Genomic DNA, 22,944 nt, shown 5'->3' with positions numbered 1-22,944 from the left:
ATGATGTCTAATTATCTTTTGATATGTTTAGATATTTTTTCTTTTCTTCTATTCTGTTTTTTGTATGTATTTCATTGTTTTTATTGGATTGTTTTCCACTGTTTGGTTAGGGTTTTTCTACACATTTTGTGTACTTGTTGTTGTTGTTTTTTTGTTGTATTTTTAAAATGATGTTAGTTTAGATCTTTCTTCCTTTTTTCTTATTGTTTATTTTTCTCCTGGGGTTGGGGAGAGGTCCTTTGTATAAGCCTGTGGCTTCTTGACCTCTCCTGACACATTTCTTGTTTTTTTATTCATTAACTGGATTTTGTGCAGTTTTATATATGTGCAAATAAATAATAAATAAATAAATAAATATGTTTAGATATATTTTCTTTTCTTCTGTTCTGTTTTTTGTATGTATTTCATAATATTTATTGGATTGTTTTCCACTGTTTGGTTAGGTTTTTCTTCACATTTTGTGTACTTCTTGTTGTTGTTTAACTTTTGTTGTATTTTTAAAATTATGTTAGTTTAGATCTTTCTTCCTTTTTTGTTATTGTTTATTTTTCTCCTGGGGTTGGGGAGAGGTCCTTTGTATAAGCATGTGGCTTCTTGACCTCTCCTGACACATTTCTTGTTTTGTTTTTTTCATTGACTGGATTTTGTGCAGTTTTATATATGTGCAAATAAATAAATAAAAATAAAAATAGCTTTAAAATGATATATTACATGGATAACAACAATAACACCATTTCTTTCTCATTTATATCTTAAAACATGTCTTTAAAATGCTCAGGTAATGTAAAATGATCTCAAAACTTTACTTAAGTCTAAAACTTTTTTTTTTTTTTCATTGACTGGATTTTGTGCAGTTTTATATATGTGCAAATAAATAAATAAAAATAAAAATAGCTTTAAAATGATATATTACATGGATAACAACAATAACACCATTTCTTTCTCATTTATATCTTAAAACATGTCTTTAAAATACTCAGGTAATGCACAATTATCTCAAACTTGTATGAATGTATTGAATTTCTTGTTTTTTTTCATTGACTGGATTTTGTGCAGTTTTATATATGTGCAAATAAAAAAAATAAAAAAAAAAGGTCTGCATCTGAAATGTGAAATGCATTAAATGTCCCAGGTTAGCTATCTATAGGCTCCTTCATCCTCCGGTCAGATCCGCTGCCCCGCCCCCACCCAGACCAACACTCATCCAGGGATCCAGCCTCACGTCGTCACCGTCGGGAGCTAAACAGGGAGGGATCACCGGGATCGGGAACACTTCAGCCGCCGCTGGTCTGGTGTCGAACACAAACCACCACCTGCGTTGACATTATTTCTAACGAGGGAACATCGTGAACATACCGGGGGTGCTGGATACCGGGAGGACGTCATGGGAGAGCTCACGGCGTTTCTGCTGGTACTGGTGGCGACCTTGACGCTTTCATCCGAGGTGAGTAACAACGGAGAGAAATCTGTCTCGACTGTGGGAGTCGGTGAGCCGCCGTTCATCTGCGGGCCTGTAGCCACGGCGACCACCAAACCGACCACAGACGAATGTCTAATCCTGAAGAAAGACGTTATAAAATAACGGTTACATTTGAAATGTAACGGTCAATAACTGCGTCAGTTATAACGTTCCACTGATGACATGAATACTATGTAACGTTAACCAACGGTTAACCGTTAACAGTTAACCGTGCTGCTACCAAAGATAACGTTATAACGGGGCTTTACCGGGGCTTTACCGGGGCCCACTCTTTGTTTGAGCCAATTAAATCCCTGTCATGTCTCTATTTTTCACCATTGTGTTGTATGTGTCCACAGATATGAACTGTTTGTTACACAGATTTACTGCGTAACCAGATAACACCATCGATGCTCCCGAGGCCTGCCGTTAGATGTCAGTGATTGACAGCCTCGGCCTGCCGTGTTGGACATGTTTTCTTTAATCTAGGGGTGATTTTCATGCGTAAAATAACACAACTTGTTGTCGCTGTTATCTATTTACTGCTAGTTAGATAGCTACGGTAAGTCACCCTAGTGCAGTGATTAGGATCAAGGATAGCTAACGGCTAGCGTTCCCAGGGAAACGACACGGATTGGCATGGCAACCGCTAGTTGCTAACACATAACGACGTATGTAGTTAGTTTGTTGTGTTTAACATCTTAACAAACCCGTCAGTACTCCAGCTATACCTGACAAATACAACACAGTACAGTTCTGATGTGACTAATGTAACGTTATGCTCCTTTTCTCTTTAGCTAATGCTTATATGCAGTGTTGTTTGGTGCTGCTGGCCCACTGGGTCCGGTCCAGCAGCGCTGCAGCTGCAGCAGGGTGGTGGTGGTGGTGGTGGTGTGATACTGCTGAGGAGAATGGAAAAAGGGATGCAGCCTTTTTTTAGTTTGACACAAGCAAGATGGCGCCTGCAGTTTGCTGCTGCTGCTGAGCAGGACCAGAGAGAGAGAAACACACAGCTTATAGGACCAGAGAGAGAGAAACACACAGCTTATAGGACCAGCTGGAAATATGATGAACTATGTTGCATAAGGCAAATCATTAGATGCATACAGATGTTGTATATCATTACCATGCTGCATTCAGGGATGCACATAAGTCAGGGAGAGGGTTACTCTAGTGCAGGCTCTAACATTAGCTAACAATTACAGTGCCCAGATGTTTTAGGAAATTACTGAGCATTTTCAAACAATGCAATTTAGATTTGTGATGCATTTTTAAAGATGTACGTCTTCTGGAGGAAGGAATGGGCTTAGGGCTGAGAGCCACAGACAGAGCAGGGCAGTTGCTGGTTTTAGTCTTTTCATTGGATTTGTTGACAAGTAAGACAAATATAGAAATCATCAGCCTTATCATTTAAGCCAAGGACTCAGTTTGCTTTATCTTTTCCCACTACTCGAGGTTTCCCACGCAAACCAAACCCCTGCATGCTGCAGTGAAACATTTCTCCACAGCAGAATTATGCAGGACTCACACTATTTGATGTAGGTAGCATTCAAGAACTTCCCTCAATGAAGATAACCATATTGCCATACCTGTGATTGTCCTGAGATACTAGCTGTACTGTTTGGGTGAGGTGCATTCAGAGAAATCATATCATTGTATTTTTTGTTTGCTTTTGTGTTACGCTACTGGTCCTAGTTTATATCTTTGATGTTGTAGTATTTTAAGATTGCCATTTTTTTTTCATAGGGTCATATGATATGTCTGGTGAGATTCGCTTTTAATAGCCGTTTAATCTAATTAAATCTGCCCATTGTTTTGCAGCGTATTACATTTCTGTGCTGCATGTTTTTTAGGCCGCAGGCTGAGTCGTGATTGAAAAAGTCACACAGGCCCTGCAGCAGCAATATCTAGATGTGATAACCTTTGTTATGGCCTGCTGCCACTCTCCCCTACAGTCACAAAGGAGTGTTTAGAGCTCTTTCTTTGATGTAAAACCAGGTTTGACTGGTTGTCTCAGTGTAATCCTAGACTAATAAGCACAGGAGCAATTTACTGGAGCACATGGCTTGATATAACTGTTCCTTGTGGATTAAATGTGTTTACAAGGAACGTGATTTGAAGGACATTAGCCAGTGATATGTGAGGCAAACAACTGCCCATGGACTGATATACTCAGACTTGTGTGATTTTGAAGCACAGGTTGGCATAAATACCATTCTGAGTTGACATCTCATTCCACCCATCACATATTCTATATGTTAACACCATTTTGTTTTATATTCTGTAGCCTGTAACATATTTTCCTATAACACTCAATTGCACATCTAAATAAAGATGGATGGCATTATGCAATGGGTTGAAAATGGTATGAAGAGAGTAGTTTCTGTTGAAAGGAACAGTGGTCTGTCCCAGCCTAACTCACAGGAGGTGATTATTATGCAGATCTTCACAAGCAAACATAGCATCAAGCCAGAATTAGTCATATAAAGATTGGCAGCAGATGGCTTGGTGGCTAGCGTAATGTCAGCTTGCAGCATCAGACTTTTTTGACGTCTGCCAGGAAAATACAAGGCCCAGAAGGCGCAACACATTGAGACTTCCTCCAATTGTTTCCCCAAACACAAAGGAAGGAAAAACAATAAGTGCAGACACCTATGTCCTATTAGACAGTAAAAGACCAAAGCTGGTTCAGTTGAAAGAAGAGGTTGTTTGCACCTAATATTCTCTCGCAGCTAGATTTTAATGGCCTCTGGTTTATAAGTTTCTCTACTTTTTGCTATATGATCTTCTCCTCATTGCACTTTCTTTAACATAGGAAATGAATAAACCCTCACAAGACAGGCTAACAAAGGGCACATGTGCTGCTCTGTGGTTGTAATGCTTAGCTCTCTGGCTTATGGGCTCAAAGGGATGAAACAAGAGTATCTTGCCTTGCTTAGGCTTAAACCAGCAGTAAATTCCTTTTATTTATGTATGTAATAACTTAAATGCACAGTGATGTTATAATATAGAGTAATTTAAAGAGGCCTTTATCCTTATGATTCACTAATCTCAGTACTGCATATAGAGAGACAGATGTATGTGCAGGATTTTATGTGACAAGAAGTAGAATAAATGGAGAGGGGCTAAATATACATAAGCTGCATCAGGAGATACTCATGGTTAAGTTATACTTTAGCCAGTTTGGTACCATCAATCTTCATTGTTTTCCTCTATTTCCTCTTGTCTGTCCAGGTGCCTGCTGATGACTCTGTGGGTTTGCTAACTGAGCCCCAGGTGGCCATGTTCTGCGGGAAGCTGAACATGCACATCAATGTGCAGAGTGGCAAATGGGAGTCTGACCTCTCCGGCACCAAGAGCTGCATCGGCACCAAGGAGGGCATCCTGCAGTACTGCCAAGAGGTATTTAAACAGAGTGAGACCGCCATGCAGAGACAGAGAAACAGATAGGAACAGAGAGGGAGAGAGACAGCATGTAGACAGTAAGACACAGTAAATGCAGTAAGAAAGAACATAAAAATCTCCCATTCTTCTCCAGGTGTACCCAGAGTTGCAGATCACAAATGTTGTGGAGGCCAACCAGCCCGTCAGCATCCAGAACTGGTGCAAGAAAGGCCGCAAGCAATGCCGCAGTCACACACACATTGTGGTGCCATACCGCTGCCTGGGTAACCAGTTTTAATGATGCAGCTGAAATGTTACTGAGCGTGTTTGTGTGTATGGTTGTGACTGGAACCAAGTGTAATGAGCAAAGGCATGTTTCTGTTTCAGTTGGGGAATTTGTGAGCGACGCGCTGCTCGTTCCTGACAAGTGTAAGTTCCTGCACCAGGAGCGTATGGACCAGTGTGAGAGCCACCTGCACTGGCACACTGTCGCCAAAGAGGTGAGACAATAAGACAGCGTTCAATGTCACTGTGTGGATTTCATATTGTTGTGCTCCCTCTATTATTATATCAGCTAGTGGCTTTTTCTTTCTACATCTTCCTTTTCTATCTGGTCTTCTGTTGGCTGCTGCTGAGTGACTCGGCATGCCTTAATTTCATCCCCCCCCCCCTTCAGCTGTCAACCGTCTCCGCCACTTTCTTCTGATTTGTGTTCCTTTTATCGTCGTTCCTTTCTGAGTGTCCATTCATGTTCAGTCCCCCACAAAAACAATTGTCTGTCAAACATAGATTATTTTCTCTCTATTATAATAATAATCTGTACATCAAAGCTGAATTATGAGTGTGGGGCTACGCTTCTTATCTTCAGTCACCAAGGTTTACCACAATAAGCTCTCATATCCTCATGATGTTATTGAATGTTGTGTGGTTTCATTTTGGTTGTTTATAGCACTGCAGGAAGTCATGATTAATGCCTGTTATTAAATTTAGTCCTGTGGAGACCGCTCCATGAATCTCCATGACTACGGGATGCTGTTGCCATGTGGCATCGACCGTTTCCGAGGGGTGGAGTTTGTCTGCTGTCCGGCGGAGGCGGAGCGGGAGTCAGACAGCACGGAGCTTGAAGGGGAGGAGTCAGACGTCTGGTGGGGCAGAGCTGAGACCGAATACTCTGATAACAGGTATCATCACTCGCACACATTCATCCCGCATTCATCCAGTCTGATGGACGCACACACTTGTTGACACATAGACTGAACCAGCTGCTCTCCCTGCAGCATGCCGCGTCCGGCAGACACAGAGCCAGCCACCGCTGAGGATGACGAAGACGAAGACGAGGACGAAGAGGCGGAGACTTTTGAAAGGGATGAGAACGGGGATGGCGACGAAGATGAGGAGGAGGACGAGGAAGACGACAACGACGACGACGACGATGACGACGTGACCGATGAACGAGATAGCGATGAGCGTAATGCTAACATCGCCATGACAACCACCACCACCACCACCACTGAATCAGTTGAGGAAGTCGTTCGAGGTGAGAAATCAAGCGCATACACACCCTTTGTTTACATGTATTCATCTATTAGTTGTTTTTCCATCATGTGTTGTTTTGTTGATTACATAACAAGCTCACATTTTGTGTTCAGTTTTATTTGATATGTAATTTGCGTTTGCCTGTGTGTACATACCTCAGCCGTTTGTTGGGCTCGTGCTGTGTCAGGACCGTGTCATGCCATGCTGAAGCGTTGGTACTTCCAGCCTGAGAAGGGCCGCTGTGTTCCCTTCTTGTTTGGGGGATGTGGGGGCAACAGGAATAACTTTGACTCGGAGGAGTACTGCCTAGCTGTCTGCAGCAGCTCGTGTAAGTCCCAGGACCGGAGTCGTCCAAACCCTGAAGTGTCCACACCACGAGCCTGATTCCTGTCCTCAGGCTGCTGCAGATTGTCTCTCTGTCTCATTCACTTCCTCCGCCTCTCCCTGTCCTGAGTGTCTGATGGCTCTTAACCAATCGGAGCACTGACAATTGAATCTGGTTGCTTGTCTTCTAGTCTTGTGTTGAGTATTATAGGTTTTCTCAGCAAGATAAACACATATCTTTTGATTGGAAAGGAAAAGGCCACCCATTTCCCTGGAATAACATATTTTTGTTTGTGTACCTTTCACAGGGAGCAAAAGAAATATCTTTAAATTTGAGGTAAAAGATAAAGCAAACTGAGTCCTTGGCTTACATGATAAGGCTGATGATTTCTATATTTGTCTTACTTGTCGACAAATCCAATGAAAAGACTAAAACCAGCAACTGCCCTGCCCTGTATATGGCTCTCAGCCCTAAGCCCATTCCTTCCTCCAGAAGACGTAAATCTTTAAAAATGCATCACAAATCTATAGTTGCATTGTTTGAAAATGCTCAGTAATTTCCTAAAACATCTGGGCACTGTAATTGTTAGCTAATGTCATTCAAACAGGAGTAAATATAGCATCTGTTGGGGATTATTTTCAGCCACAGGCTAATAAACATTTGATTCTCTAGTTAGTATTTACAGCAACCAGAATGATGAATGCGGGATTTACTAAGAAACTAAGCTACAGTGCCCATGAAACATGTCAGCCAGTGCAACAGTGTGGCTCATTGATGCGTTTTTAATAGTTTTTGGACAACAATGGAGGCCTATGCCACAGAGGAATAAACCTTATCAGGCTTCGACTGCACAGACAATACTTTCTATTTAGTTGGATCAATTCATTGATGGTTTTGGTCTTTTCATGGGATTTGTTGACAATAAATATAGATTATTTCTAGCCTTATCCTTAAAGAAACTTTGAAACCAGCCATTTTACATGAAGAGTCAGTAGTTTAACTGATGTTTGAACAGTGTAGAGAAAGAGAAATGAAAAGAATAAACGAAAAGGCAAGCCGATCAAGTGAGTGTCCCTTTTGGAAAGCAGCCATGACACTCTAGTAGTCAAAATCATTGAATTACTCATTTCATCATTTTGACACTAACTGATACTTCTTACAGCATGTGGACGAGGCAGCGTAAATAATACAGAACTTTGAATGTCAGTGTGTGTCTGCATGCATTTCTACACACACGTGTGTTTGCATGCCTTGCAGCCGCAAGGTTTTGTGTGTGCTGCTGCAGCTCCGTAGTAGTCTGACCTGGCAGTTGTGGGTCTCTAACGATGTCATAAATATGTCTTAACCAGCTCTGTGTTGCAGCGTGTTGACAGTCGTAGTGTGTGTGTGTGAATGGGGGATGGTGTTGTTTAAGGTTAATGGGTTGATTTGCTGTTTCCACCCATACTCCTCAGTGGTGCAGCGCCTGCCCTGATCCTGACTCAGCACTTCTCATCTTATCTCCAGACTCCCGCATTAAATAGACATACGCACAACACTTGTACTGGGAAACTAATCACCCTTTGTCCCCCGATAACCTGTGTGTCTTTTATACCAATATTTGTGTTCTTATTAAAACAATCTGTATTTAGCTAACATATTGTATGTTTTTAACACGCTTAGTCTATGTGTCTTGAGCTGAAACACTGAAACCCTGTGTAATGTTGCCTCTATTGACAGCATTGTGTGTTTCAGACGCACTGGGATCAGTGTTTTTCCTGCATTTACCTTTCATGCATCCTCTTTACTTATTCTCTTTATTATCCTCTTAGTGTTTTCTCCCCTGCCCTGTGTTTGATTCCTGCCTCTTTGTTCTCCTCCAGTGCCCACCATGGCCCCCAGTCCTCCAGATGCCGTGGATCGGTACCTCGAATCCCCCGGGGACGACAGCGAACACTCTGACTTCCAGAAGGCCAAGGAAAGCCTGGAGGCCAAACACCGTGAAAAGATGTCCCAGGTATATTTGTGTGTCAGGGTTAACATCCTAAACATTTCTGTCTGGGATATTGCCCTGTCAAGGTGTCAGAGTTTGTCAGTCTGTAATGCTTTTGTCCCTGACGTGACACTCTTTATGTCCAGGTGATGAGGGAGTGGGAGGAGGCTGAGAGGCAGGCCAAGAGCCTTCCTCGTGCTGACAAGAAAGCTGTCATCCAGGTAGGACACACATCACAACTTCTTTTGCATTTTTGTGTATTTATTAATAATATCATTTAAAAATGTCAAAGGTGTTTGTTGTGAAAATGTTTTAGTTCTCTTATCTCGGCCAAAATTAATGAAAAGCCACCTGTGTTGTTTGATCTGGAGGCAGGGGGTGAGGATTTTGCCAACTTTTTAAAATTGATTTTCAAAACACATAACAGACAATTGGCAAGTCACGCTTCGGATTTTTTGCCAACTTATTGCTCTGATGGCTGCTACGACCCACAAGCTACCAGCCAAGCGTGGTTTTATTTATCACTTTTGATTGGATAAATTTATGTATGAACATGTCAGTCATCAAAAATATTTTATAATTTTATAGGATGAGAAAAGAGATTTTTTTCTGCCATATATTTTACTTGAATGTAATGATGAACACGGACACAGGATTACAACTTGGAAAATTTGTTTTTTTTAATTTCAGTCTTTTTAATATCTGTTATTAATTTGATAATTTATAAAACAAGATTAAAATCCCAAAGAGAAAAACTGCCTTTTAATTTCTGATCACAGGAAAAACATGTAAAAAAGTATCATTTATGTCAGAACAACCCGTGCAACTTCAGAAAATAACTTATTTGAAAGCAAAACAAAAAAGAAATGTATTACTTTTGTATTAAAGTATCAGAATGATATTTAACAACATGATTGCCTCCTCCACCATCCTTCATGGTAAATGCGTATTTCCCAACATGTTTCTATGTACAGTCCAGTGTGCGGCGGAGCATTCTTATAAAACTATAACTGTTGGTATTTATAATCAGATATATAGTAAATGGGTTTTTGTAAATGTACCGTATTTGCAGCACTTCCAGGAGAAGGTGGAGGCTCTGGAGCGGGAGGCAGCAGGAGAGAGGCAGCAGCTGGTGGAAACCCACATGGCCCGAGTGGAAGCTCTGCTCAACAGCCGCCGGCGTCTGGCTTTGGAAAATTACCTCAGTTCCCTACAGGCCAACCCTCCACGGGTATACACACATACACATATCCACACACACCTCTGGACTCTTCAACAAAAGCAGAGCTGTTACAAGAAGTCATGGGTGTGTTCACAGTCAAAAGGGTTCATTTCATTGGGAGAGTTTAGAGACAAGTAACAATATCTCTCTCAGTTCATTTCCCTCATGTGTCAAATTATTCTGCAGTCATACCTGGCAGGAAATATAATGAAGTGTATATATAGAATAAAAACAGCACATCATATATGTTTTGATAATCCCACTAACACCATACGACACTGCCACCTCCAGGCTCGTCAGGTGTTGAGCCTGCTGAAGAAGTACGTCCGTGCAGAGCAGAAGGACAGGCAGCACACGCTGAAACATTACGAACATGTCCGCACGGTGGATCCCAAGAAGGCTGCACAGATCCGACCTCAGGTACAAAAACCCTTCAGCTTAAAAATGTAATGTGATGAAAAGATTTAAAATGCTGGTATTGACCTAAAAGTAAATTATATACTATTGCAGGTTTTAGGATTTCAGAATTAAACTGGAACTTCCTCACTTTGTTCTGACCTTTAGGTTTTGACCCACCTACGTGTGATTGATGAGAGGATGAATCAGTCCGTCAGTCTGCTCTACAAAGTGCCCAGTGTGGCGAATGAGGTCCAAGACCAAGTCTGTAAGTGTCGGCTTTTATACTTCTTACTAACTGTATGAATGATTGCTTTTCACACATCTGCACAGTGAGTCAGGGTATGATGATTAATTATTTTGTATCTAAATGCTAATTTAACATTACAGTATCACAAAAATAGTCTCTTATAAACACAATGCAGTAAAGATTGTATTATTGTGAAATAGTAACTCAAAATATTCACATTAAAACACAATTTTTACTCATTATTTTAATTCCCTTTATTATAATTTCTGTTATCTTGTATGCAAATAACTATACAGCGTATACCATACAGTGATAACACGTATAGAACAATATAACTGACACTCAGAGAAGATTAAAGAAATAATTTAATTGATGACCATTTTCCAAAGTAACTACTTTTATTTTGTTTTACATCTTTTCATGTTTGTTGTTAATGTCAGTATTACATACAGCTGAAACGATTAGTTGATTCATAGATTAGTCGATCAACAGAAAATTAATCTGCAACAATGTGGATAATGGATCAAATGTTTTTAAGAACAAATGCCAAAAATTCACTAGTTTCAGCTTCTCATATTTTCATATTTTCTGTCTGTTCTAATAGTACTCTGAATATCTATATACTGGTTTTGGACTGCTGGTCAGACAAATAAAGACATTTGAAGATAATGCCTTTTACTCTGGGAAACTGTTGTCGTGACATTCTTCAATGTTTCACATTTTATAAACCGAACGATTCATTGATTAGTCAGGAAAATAATCATTGGACTAAGAAAAAAAAATACAAAATAATTGTTGGAGTAATGGTAACATGTCTTTTATATTTGTCATGTTGTGATTTGTTCATTTTACAGAGCGATGAGCTCATATTAGAATAACGTCTAATTAAACCAACTTCAATATTACCACCGGACTTTACATACAGGCTTAATTAAGTAGCCCCACACAACCTCTTGCAGTGCTGACTGAGGTGAAAACCAGTTTTACAGCATGTCTGAAGTCCAGTGATGGATGGTGTGCTGGTAACACAGCACCTCTACTGTTAGTTTGTCTTCAGTGTCCTGACACTGAACACACTATTTCTCCCTCCCATCTATGCTCATGCTGCGTCTTTCTCCTTTTTCTTCCTAGCTGATATAATGACGAAGGTTCAGTCGGAGCTGTCTCAGCAAGTCTCTTCCCTGCAGAGCGATGGGCGGGTGAGTCGAGTTGCACCCACTCACATGTGCATGGGGTCTGTCCTGTATAAACTGCACTGTCTCTCCAAATAGAATCACATCTGCCCTACAGCGAAACAGACAAAGTCGCACATAAAGAAACTCGGATGCAGTCTTGGTTGGGGTATGGTGTATTTAATGCAGGAAGTAAGAAAAGGCAGAGAGTAAAATTATTTTTTCAGATTTTGTTTAAGTGGCTCAGCTGATCACAGATAGTGGCGACTGTAATCGAGTACAGTGAATGAATAGAAGTAAAGCAATCAAACAGATCCATCTGAAAATAGAAAAGGGCACTCAGTAGAGTGCAGATCTCCTCCAGGTGTGTCTCTCCTCAATTGTCCCTCCCAGCATCCTTACAGTCAAGATAGCAGCAAAAAATAACAAAAACTGATTTATTCATCTTGTACTTTAGTGGATCATAACATATCGGATATGGAATTAATCTGCAGATGCTCCGGTTCAAAATGAGACCGAACTTTTCTAGTGATATCAGTGTTTGAGCTACGACAAAGGCCAAAATGTGTCTTGCAACATTTTAGGTAAGGTTTGTTTTTAGCCTAGGCGATTGCCAGAAATGTCGTTTGCTACTGAAGCAGTTGTTGATCACTTGCGGCTCCTACCAGCCGGTTAAGAGGAGTGAGGAGTCAGCCGTCAATGACGGTATAAAACAGTCAATAAAATAGTTTTTTCAAAAATTGTGAATCACGGCATCCCGAGAGGTCCTTGAGCATACAGTCATAAATGAGCACAAAAAAATGGGTCCAGTATTATGTGAGATTAGCCGCGGACAGATACAGATACATGCTCACACGACCAAATGCATGATCTCCACACAGTCTTACGCCTGACGGAGATAACAATATGATCTCCCAGGAGGATACTGTATCTGAAGGGCAAAACATATTTAAACTGTCAGATCACCTTTGTAGAGATTATTCATTTTCAGCTTTGTGTATTGGGCACATAATTACATCGGTGAGTTCAAGTCCATATTAATGTTCCTCTGTGTTTGCAGGTGGACGGCAGGGTGAGTTACGGTAACGACGCTCTGATGCCCGATCAGGCCTACAGCTCTGCTCCTCTGGACCCTGGCCTGGACGGACTGGGCTTCATCCACCCTGAAAGCTTCAACCAGGCCAACACAGAGAACCACGGTAACACACACACACTGAATTTTATTATACCGTTAGACAAAGATACTTGTTTGAATATCATAAAATGCATATGCATGTCAATTTGACTTTGCAATTCAACATTTTATCCCTTTTTTAAAAATTCTGGGTGAATTTTTCTGCAGTTGAGCCTGTTGATGCTCGTCCAATCCCAGATAGAGGACTCCCCACACGACCTGGTGAGTGTGTGTTTGTGTGTACGTCTGAGCTCAGTATGGTTGCGAGCAAGTACTTCACACATGCCTGGGCGATTAATCAGTATTACCTTAGATCATGTCTGCATATAATTATTTAATAACATAATCCTTATACAAGGATAACATGTTAAAAATCTACCAAAATCTGTTAGATCATGAGATCTTATAGTCGCCCGATGGAGTTTTCTTGTAAACAAATAAAAGTTATGTTGACTTTCAGTGTTACTCATCAAAACGCTCCAACAACTAAGTAAATATAGTGACATATTGATATCAAGATAAGGCTGTGATCATTTTTGCAGTATTAATTTTGCCCATATCACACATTTAAGTTTGAAATCCCTTTCTGACATATCATTTTGTTTAATAGGACATTATTTAAAGACAAAATACAGCATTGTATGTAGGACAAACAAATGCTATTTCACCGCTAGGTCTTTATAGATGTCTTTTTATTACATAGTTTGTGTGTGTTTACGTTTCAGTATCTGCCCTGAAGCCAGAGGAGATGCCAGAAGTGCGGATGGACACTGAAGAGAGGCAAAGTGCTGGTTATGAAGTTTACCATCAAAAACTGGTATGTAAACACATTGTCATTTATGTTTTTGGTCCTGCAGTGGTGTCTGTGCTTTGTGCACATAAATGTATTTTTTTTAATGGCAGGTGTTTTTCGCCGAGGATGTGGGGTCCAATAAAGGTGCCATCATTGGACTTATGGTTGGAGGGGTTGTCATAGCAACTATCATCGTCATTACCTTGGTGATGCTGAGGAAGAAACAATATACTTCTATTCATCATGGTGTAATTGAGGTAAAGAAAGGCATTTTATGAAAAAGTTTTGTGTGAAATGCAACACAGTGTTTCTCAGTGTGTTCATTTGTTTGTTTACATTACATTACATTACATAACTCCCCTTTTCCTGTGTTGGCAGGTCGATGCAGCAGTGACACCAGAGGAGCGTCATCTGGCCAAGATGCAGCAGAACGGCTACGAGAATCCCACCTACAAATTCTTTGAGCAGATGCAGAACTAAAGAACTGCTCATCAGCATTTTTCCCCAGATGTACCCCCACACTCTCACTCATAAGGTCTGTTCCTTTACGGTCCTTTGCCCTCAGCTCCTACACCCTCACTTTCTCACCCTCTCTTGCTTGAAAGTTAGGAAAAGATAAGTGACATCTTTGTATCGTTTATGTCTCAGTCAGGGGTTTGGGCCAAAGGAAAATGACATGGAACAAAGCCTTCTTAATCCCTAAAGAGCCACACTTGAGCTTACATTTACCTGCAATTGATCAGACAAGGGTACCCTGTTTCACCTGCACATTTCAACCAAACGCAACAAAAACTTCATAGTGTTTGTACTGAAAAACCCAGTTGAAGATTTATATGAAGTCTCGCAGCTGGTACCAGAAACATGTAAATCCAGGCAGTTTAATTCCCAGTCCTCCATCAACGCTCCAACTGTTTGTTCCATTTTCCTCAAACCCCCCCCCCCCAACACACACTCTCCGTTGACAGCTTTGCTGTGTTTGATGACATAACAGCTCATAGAGCTGGCAATGGGCAGAGGGGCTCTCAGAGCGCCTCTCTGCACGATTAAAGCCCAACTGTTTCAGGTTTGTTTTACAAAAAAGGAAGAAAAAAAAACGCAGAAAAATTATACATAATCAAAATATGTAAAAGTTCAAGAATATTGAATGTTTTTGTTTTCTGATTTTTTTATGTGTAATATATTAAGACAGAGATTAGCTGTAAGTATATGTAGTGCATGGCAATATTGATGACAGATACAGTATACTGTATGTCGAGGTCCTCGGGAGCGGTCCTCTTACTAGATATTTTAGCAGGATTGTACATTTCTAGTGTCTTCTTTGTGATCTTGTGATATGAAGAAGGAAAAAGAGTATTCAGAACCCGGTCTGCTTTGTTGTCACACAGACTTGCTTTAACTGAATCTTGGCTCGTTGCGCTCATCTCCATGCTTCACTGTTGTGTTAGCTGCATGGGCAAAATGCTCTATATGTAATATATGAAGTGTAATAGTATCCGAAAGGAAGACTATTTTGTTACTGTTTGCGTTCTATGCACTCTGTCATTTTGAAGTCTGATTATTATCACCAAATATTATTGCTGTTAAGTCCCTGATGCCAATTCACGCTGTTGCTGCACATTGGGTTTTTATTAGGAGGAGGAGGTCAAACTTTAGAAAGGAGGTTTTCTGAAAGTGCATCATTCCAGATTTATCATTCCACTCTCTCTCGACTGTAAATATTTGGAAAATGGAGATCCGGCTCTCAGTGGCCTAGTTTCATTCTCAAGATCCACCTCTCAGTCTTTTCCTTTTGTTCATGTATTCTTCAGTCTTTTTTTCTGACCCCCGTTTATCCTCTCTTTCTGGCTATGTCAGCAATATTGTACAGCGCAGCACTTGGGAGTATTTGCTAAAAAGACGGTATTTGTTGGGCCTACAGAGATCAAACGTTTTTTCCTCTTCACACACATTCCTTCACCAAATTTCACATACACATTCTATTTTTCTACATTTCCTGTGTGTATACATGTACAGTGCTTCTGTTCGTCCTGTGATGTATATTTCTTTGCCTGCATATCTGTTGTCAAGACTCTTAACGGTCCTCATGAAGAAGCAGTAAAGAATTACCATCAACACTGAGAGGATGAGCACAACTCACATCAGCATGGAGACACATATCCCTCTCCCTTAATTAAGTTATTAACGCCACCTCCAGTAAACATGAATGTGACATGCATATTGTGCTTTTATACCATAGAAATACAACACATATCACCTCTCTACACAGTATATTCACACGTGTACAGACACTAACTGAAGCTCTTAATCAGGTGAATGTTAAAAAAATTGTATTGATGCTCATTTTGGGTGTCTTTGGAGGCTTGTGTTAAAAAAAAAATGCTTTTTTTTCTCTCATTGATTCGGTGACCTTCCTCTGTGTGTAGTTAAATGAACCATTCGCTTAGAGTAAGAAAAAGCTTTCTACACTCACTATACCATGAATAAAATTTTGAATGTACATAACTTCCTGGCTCTTTGTCATTTTGAATCTCTTCATGTGATTTTTACAGGATTATAACCTTTTCAAGGCGTAGAGATGAAAAGACTGAATCTCAGATGTTATGAAAAATGCTTGCCACTTTATTCCCTCTAGTGGACAAAAAAGGGTCCAACAATTTGGGGAACAAACACTAAATAAAATACAAAACAGGTCCTCTATAAATGGAAAATATGAAAATACAATTGTCCTTGTGGCTATCAAAAACATGAAGTACCGGTATTTACAGTGGAAATGATCCTAAACTACAGACAAGGAACGCATTACACAAAGCTCAAAACTCAGTCACATTCTCACATTCAAGCATTCAGTCACATGCCCACAACAACAGCATTTCTCAGTAATCACACAGACATTCGCCTCCTCATCCTGAACACACTTCTCTTGGTTAGAATTAAAGAAAAGATTAAAAGAACCCTTTTTACCTGCATCAGTCTAACTTCAAACTGTAGAGACAATAATGTTGATAATCCACACTGATCAGGGATCAGCCTTGCATTTCTGTGCCTCATAAAACACAGTTGTGTCAAAAAAGAAGAAAGTTGATTTGATTTCCAATCAGCGGTGGAGAGTGCTTTAATGCGGCCTCCTTCAATTGTCTTAAGTGGTGGTGGCCAGCGTCACTGTAGTGATGGGCTGACCGATGCCGTGCATCTGCATGCGAGCCAGTTTCTTCTGTTCACAATCGGTCACCAGGTTGTTGAGCTCAGCAGCACTGTAGCCAATCAGAGTCCTCAGGTCGCACACAAACTTGTAGACAAAGCGCTTGCCCTGCACCTTGCTGATCATGTCCCCGTCGTAGTAATACCTAAATGAGAACACGGAAGTCAGAATATCGCTGCACAAAGCCCAAATAAAATCCTCTGTCATGTGAAACAAATAATTTCATGTTACCAATAACACCATCATAATATTTCAACATGTAACCATGACACCCACACTCAGCGTAATGAGGCAACCCACACAGATTTTACACATGAATATCAGTTTTCTCAGCATATTAACAGTCGGCCTCTGCAGCACTGATTTTGACCATTTTTTAATCTGTCTCCAACTTTATGGAAGTGCAATACTAAGCCACTGGAGCACCCCTTTAAAAAAAAAACAAAAAACAAACCTGAGGGCTCTGCTGAGTTTCTCATAGTTCATAGTAGGCTTGTTCTTGCGCTGGCCCCATTTCTGTGCCACAAGCTCCGGCTGGTTGAGTTTGAACTCGCCCTCCTCACCCACCCAGGAGATGCAGTCTCTTGCATCCTTGTCTGTCAGCAGCTCGAGCAGGAACTGCCACAACTGGATCTGACCGTTGTTGCCTGGCACCAGAGAAACACAGCATTTGGTGTAAAGCATTATAGTCATAAAAACAGCATTCATGTAAAATAATTGATGCATTTGCATTCAGACACTAGAAATGTGGAATCAAACATTTGTGGAGCGCTTGGCGGCAACAGACAATTATTTTTTATTATTGATTAATCTACCAATTATTTTCTCTTTTCTTTTTTTTGTCTGACTTAATATTTAAAAACTCAAGAATAACTACTTTATTATCACAACAAAGAAAATCAGACAAATCTCACATTTGAGATGCTTTCGGCCGACACAATAACTTAAATATTTAAATGACTATCAAAATAGTTGCCATTCAATTTTATGTACATTCTCTAGTCGATTAATTGTGACAGCTTGGAGATCTGCCTGTTTTCACATTTGTACACACCTGGCCAATTGCTGTGCAAATCAACACTGCTGTCAGATTTGTCAGCTTTGTAAAATTAAATAATCTTGTGCACAACCTCCCCCTTCCTGAATGCTTTTCAGCACTTTCCAGCAGTCTGAACAGTGCATCTGAAGTAGCATGTAACCTACAAACGACATACAGAGTCCTTATGTGTGGCGAGTACTACCTGTGCGGTTGCCAGGTGAGCTGCGCTCCTCTCCTCCTGAAATACGGGGAGTTCTGGGGCCACGACTCTGCTTCAACACCTTTATGGTAGTGGGTGTGCTCACTTGAGCTGGGATTATCTGCACAGCTGGAGACATAGATGGAAAAGTTAGAGATGAACAGATAATCAATGATCAGAACTGATAGTGTTTAGTGTCCACTATGTTGTAAGTAGAGCTTTTCTATCTGCAAGAAAAGGACAATTTCTCCCTTTAATTTGTACTAGCTTTGTTCTGTTTTTTTTAAATCACATCACTGCCCTGTAGGCAAGTAAAAGTGTTCTCTGTGTTGTGTTTCATCAAATCAGATAGCTTGAGCAACTCATGACTGGCCAAATTTAGTCCATAGCCGACAGTGTCTACAATAAAAACATACTTACGTTGATCAATGGTGACAGTAGCATCCCCTCCAGACTGGTCCTGGCTTGCCAACACATCTGAAATAAATAAAAGGGATTAGGACAAATTCTTTATCAAGGCCATCAGGCCATGATTACTGTCCCAGGTACAAACAATATGGGATTTTGGCATTCATTTGACCTCTGTTGACTCCTTAAAACACACTGTTAACCTGTCAACCATCAACAGTGTATGCAAAATGGATACATACTCTCCTAAAACCTACAACAACTCTATCTGACTTACATTTACGCAGGAGTTCCAGGTGACTCCAGAGTATCTCTCCATTGGGCACTTTCTGAAGGAACTCTTCCTGGCTGAATAAGCAGAGATCTCGACCTGGGATGTGAATGCTGCCTATTTCCATCTCATCGATGTTAAACTCCTTCATTACCCACACAGCCCAGTGGATCACCTGATCAGCTGACCAGAGCACAGGATCTGAGGAGAGAGAGAGAGAGATAAAGAAACATCATACATTAATAACCAGGTTTATTTGTCACCTCATTAAGGATTGTTTTTCCCACAGTAACATATCTTATTAAAGTGTTTCTCACCATATGGTATGCCCAGGCGAACCTGCTCTTTGCGGTAGCCTTCAAGTGCTGCGGCCCAGCGAGTAACCTGCTCCGACGTCTCATCAGACAGGCCAGATCGCTCCACAGCAATGAGTTGACCTTCCTCCACCAGAGTTCCCTCCTCTCCTGCTGCATCCGGATCAATCACCACCTCTACTGTTTCTACCGGCTTCACAATTTCCAAGATGTTCAACTTCTCCTCACCTGGACGAGGGAAAAAAACGCAAATAGTTGAGGTTGATGTGCAAATTTGAGTTTGGACATGAACAGCAATATATAGCTGTATATTTTCTGATATTTGAAGCATCTTCTCAGTACCTTGTTTGGTTATTATCTGCAAGCTGAGCTGCACTGTGCCATCTGTTTTTACTCCCTGATCAAAGAGGCTGTGGTCAGGGTGAAGCTAAAAAGAAGAACACAACAGATAAATTGAATCAGAGTGGAAAAGAGAGGCAACTCCACATACTTTGCAGTTCAAGAGACTACAATCAGCCCCACATTACACACCTATAATTATCAAATCTTAAAGATAACTTGATGTGCTTTATTTATTTGTACATTGTTACCTGTATGTCTTGCAAGCAAATCTCATATGCATCCAGTGACATTTGGATACGGGGCTCCAAAAGTTTCTTCAAATTGCCAATGGGCTCATTGATGTCAATATCTTGTTGAATCAAATCTGATGCAGTAATAGTCTGCTCCTCAACACTACAGGTAAAAGAAGAGAGGGGAAAATAACTGTAAATGTGTTATTTGCTGCACGTGCCAGAGTATGCAATTTAAATCACCATTATCTTGCTTACCCTTCCTCCAGGCATGCCTGTTTCTCCCGTTCATCGATCTCGATCTCTATCATCTCTTCTGTTTCGCTTTTAGACATTTTGTTTTCTGCAGAGAGCCAAACTGTAGGGAAGTAATGAAAGAGATGTTTAGCCCGACTGCAATTCTCACATATTACAACATATTAGTACACAATCCAAAACCACCATAAATAATGATTTGAAAAACGAGAAACACTTCGACAATATAGTCACAAAGGCAGTATTAATTGCGGTGGTGCTGAAACAAACATAAAAATGAATTAAACAACAATTTTGCCAATCAACTGATCATTTAAGTCATTTATCAAGCAAAAATGCCAAACACTTTCTCACTCCTGCCTCTCAAATGTGACAATGTTATGCTTTTTTTCTGTTTTACATATTGTTCATTGAATAGTTTTTGGTTTCAGTCTGTTGATCAGATAAAAACAACTAATTTGAAAATATCTCTTTGGGCACTGGGAAATTGTGATGGGCTATTTTCCGACATTTCAGAGCCCAAGCGACTAATAAAATAATATAACAATTGATTAACTGATAATGATTCTAACTAATAAATGTTAGCCGAGGCCCTAAATTGTAGAGCTATTTAGTTGTTGAGGTGTTCATGCCACTACGTTAGTGACAACTAAATTCTATTCAGCACACTACATATACTGTATGTAGGTTAAGTTATTAATGCTTAGTTTTAATATATATATATATATGACAAATTGTTGTTGCTGAGCTTTTCATAATGCCATTAACCTTAAAAAAAATACATAAAAACATTGACTTTAACACAATAATGTCACTAAATAGCACAGATACATTATAGCTCACTGTAAGAAAAGTATTATTATGCAATTAGAAGGTTTGGTTGCAAAAACAACAAAAAAGACATCAAAAAAGTTAAAATAATGATTGTCTCAACAATAGAGAATAATTGGGATTCAGTGTGTAAATGTGTAGCAGTGTTTTTAAGGGGTCCATGATGTGAATATGAAACTGTAGTTTGGGGTTTTCTACTAATTATTAGTTAGAATCATTATCAGTTAATCAATTGTTATATTTTTTTTATTAGTCGCCTGGGCTCTAAATTGTATAGCTATTTAGTTGTAGAGGTGTTAATGCCACTGTGTTAGTGACAACTAAATTCTACTCAGCACATTACATATACTCTATGTAGGTTAAGTTATTAATGCTTAGTTTTAATACATATGACAAATTGTTGTTGCTGAGCTTTTCATAATGCCATTAAGCTTAAAAAATATACATAAAAACATTTAATGTCACTAAATAGCACAGATACACTATAGCTCACTGAAAAAAAAGTATTATTTTGCAATTGGAAGGTTTGGTTACAAAAAAACAAAAAAGACATCAAAAAAGTGTATACATATATATATATATATATATATATATATATATATATGACAGATTGTTGTTGCTGAGCTTTTCATAAAGCCATTAAGCTTACAAAATATACATAAAAACATTGACTTTAACACAATAATGTCACTAAACACACAGATACACAAGAAAAGCATTATTATTATGCAATTAGAAGGTTTGGTTGCAAAAACAACAAAAAAGACATAAAAAAAAAGTTAAAATAATGATAGTCTCAACAGTAGAGAATAACTCGTCTTCAGTGTATTAATGTCCATGATGTGAATATGAAGCAGTAGTTTGGGTGTCTCTCCTATACAGGCCTCTCTCAGCCTCGACTCCTCACTGACCGCCTGGTACAGTTCACTCACTGCTCACACTGTGCTAACGTTAGCCAACTCGAGGGCGAGGCTTTGGCGTCTAAAAGGCCAACTGGTAGGCCATTAAATACTAAAACAATACTGACCAGACATAACCACACATCATAGAACTTAAAGAAATAAAAACTTAAAGTGAGATTTAAACACGTGTGGACACCGTAAAGCTGACCAACACTGAACCAAGTTAGCTACTTATTGAATAACAAGCGCCTGCACCACAGGGCGAGGCAACCGTCGCTCGTTGCTAAACAACAACGGTTAAAATATAACCATAGCAACGCATCGCGCTTCAATAAGTCAAAACAAATCTGTCTTTTAATCACACTTTAACTCTGCACGTAGAAAACTTTTAAAACGGAAATAGAATAAACGGAAACAAAACAGCATAGGGCAGATGGAGAAGGAGCCGGAAATCCTGGCTAAAGGTTTACACACAGACAAGACTTCCGAGAGCAGCCAGGATACATCCAGCACTAGCTACAGAGAGGACAACCAACACACTGAGCTGTCTCTGATACACTGAGACCACGCTGGGTTAAACTAGAAGTATATACACAGAGAAGAGGACTAAAAGGCTGTTTCCGGATGTAAACGCAGTGTGTTTGATCAGCAGACTCCTCTTCACTGCTGTTAGCATCAAGCTAACACTCCTGCTATAGATGAGTGTCCTAACACCTACAACACGTGTTTTAATGTTAATGAGAAAGCAACAGCTGCTTTAGCTCCTAGTAGAAGTTACCTGATGATCCGTGAGTGTCTTGGCCTCTTCCCACTAAGCTAACAGAGGAAATCAACAACAGCTAGCTAGCTAATGTTAGCCACAAAATAGCGGGAAGAGTGTAAAGCACGACAAACACAGATATCCCCCTCTTACATGACTAGTACACTTTCTTTATAACAAAGCACCGTCTGTCTCAGATAAAGATCCATACCTCTTAATAGTCAGGCCTTGAAAGATGTTGGATTGTGTTCAAACTGTGGTAGATAAGCAGCCAAAATATCACACTCTGTCGAGTCGTATCATGCAAGTTTTTTGGTCAACTACACACTCAGAGGAGGATGGGCGGAGACTAACTGGCAACACAGTTACCCTAAAACTTGTATGGAAAGTACACAAAAAAGGTGACTTGTGTTTATTACAGTGTGGACTTTATTGTGTTCTCAGTACAGATGTGTCTCCAGCATATGGACTTTGGTGTTTTAAAAAAGAAGGCCTACATGTTTTCCCTTCA

The 22,944-nt window shown here is 40.0% G+C and overlaps 2 protein-coding genes across 5 annotated transcripts; one reads left to right on the top strand and one right to left on the bottom strand.

Moving 5' to 3' along the window:
* Positions 1 to 1,146: 1,146 nt before the first annotated feature.
* On the top strand, positions 1,147 to 16,060 carry LOC119499892 (amyloid-beta A4 protein-like). Of its 2 annotated transcripts, XM_037789108.1 has the most exons (18): positions 1,147 to 1,444; positions 4,694 to 4,861; positions 4,998 to 5,127; positions 5,231 to 5,343; positions 5,834 to 6,024; positions 6,121 to 6,380; positions 6,540 to 6,707; positions 8,567 to 8,700; positions 8,823 to 8,897; positions 9,749 to 9,907; positions 10,190 to 10,318; positions 10,463 to 10,562; positions 11,676 to 11,743; positions 12,777 to 12,915; positions 13,059 to 13,112; positions 13,616 to 13,707; positions 13,794 to 13,940; positions 14,062 to 16,060. In XM_037789108.1, exons 1-18 carry the CDS (start codon positions 1,385 to 1,387, stop codon positions 14,161 to 14,163), a joined length of 2,289 nt encoding a protein of 762 aa, XP_037645036.1. In that variant the 5' UTR covers positions 1,147 to 1,384; the 3' UTR covers positions 14,164 to 16,060. The 2 variants fall into 2 exon arrangements, with proteins under 2 accessions (XP_037645036.1, XP_037645037.1); XM_037789109.1 differs by lacking the exon at positions 6,540 to 6,707 and having other exon boundaries at positions 1,161 to 1,444.
* On the bottom strand, positions 15,317 to 22,778 carry gabpa (GA binding protein transcription factor subunit alpha). Of its 3 annotated transcripts, none has more exons than XM_037789110.1 (10): positions 22,645 to 22,778; positions 19,944 to 20,043; positions 19,704 to 19,848; positions 19,456 to 19,540; positions 19,117 to 19,341; positions 18,806 to 19,000; positions 18,541 to 18,597; positions 18,124 to 18,249; positions 17,337 to 17,529; positions 15,317 to 17,027 (listed from the first exon to the last, which is right to left on the bottom strand). In XM_037789110.1, exons 2-10 carry the CDS (start codon positions 20,018 to 20,020, stop codon positions 16,820 to 16,822), a joined length of 1,311 nt encoding a protein of 436 aa, XP_037645038.1. In that variant the 5' UTR covers positions 20,021 to 20,043; positions 22,645 to 22,778; the 3' UTR covers positions 15,317 to 16,819. The 3 variants fall into 3 exon arrangements, with proteins under 3 accessions (XP_037645038.1, XP_037645039.1, XP_037645040.1); XM_037789111.1 differs by lacking the exon at positions 22,645 to 22,778 and adding an exon at positions 22,457 to 22,579 and having other exon boundaries at positions 19,944 to 20,047; XM_037789112.1 differs by lacking the exon at positions 22,645 to 22,778 and adding an exon at positions 22,148 to 22,289.
* Positions 22,779 to 22,944: the final 166 nt, after the last annotated feature.

This window comes from Sebastes umbrosus, chromosome 13 (genome assembly GCF_015220745.1).
Source record: "Sebastes umbrosus isolate fSebUmb1 chromosome 13, fSebUmb1.pri, whole genome shotgun sequence".
NCBI lineage: Eukaryota > Metazoa > Chordata > Actinopteri > Perciformes > Sebastidae > Sebastes > Sebastes umbrosus.
The sequence above is the reverse complement of the archived record's forward strand: the minus strand, read 5'-3'. Positions and strand labels throughout refer to the sequence as shown.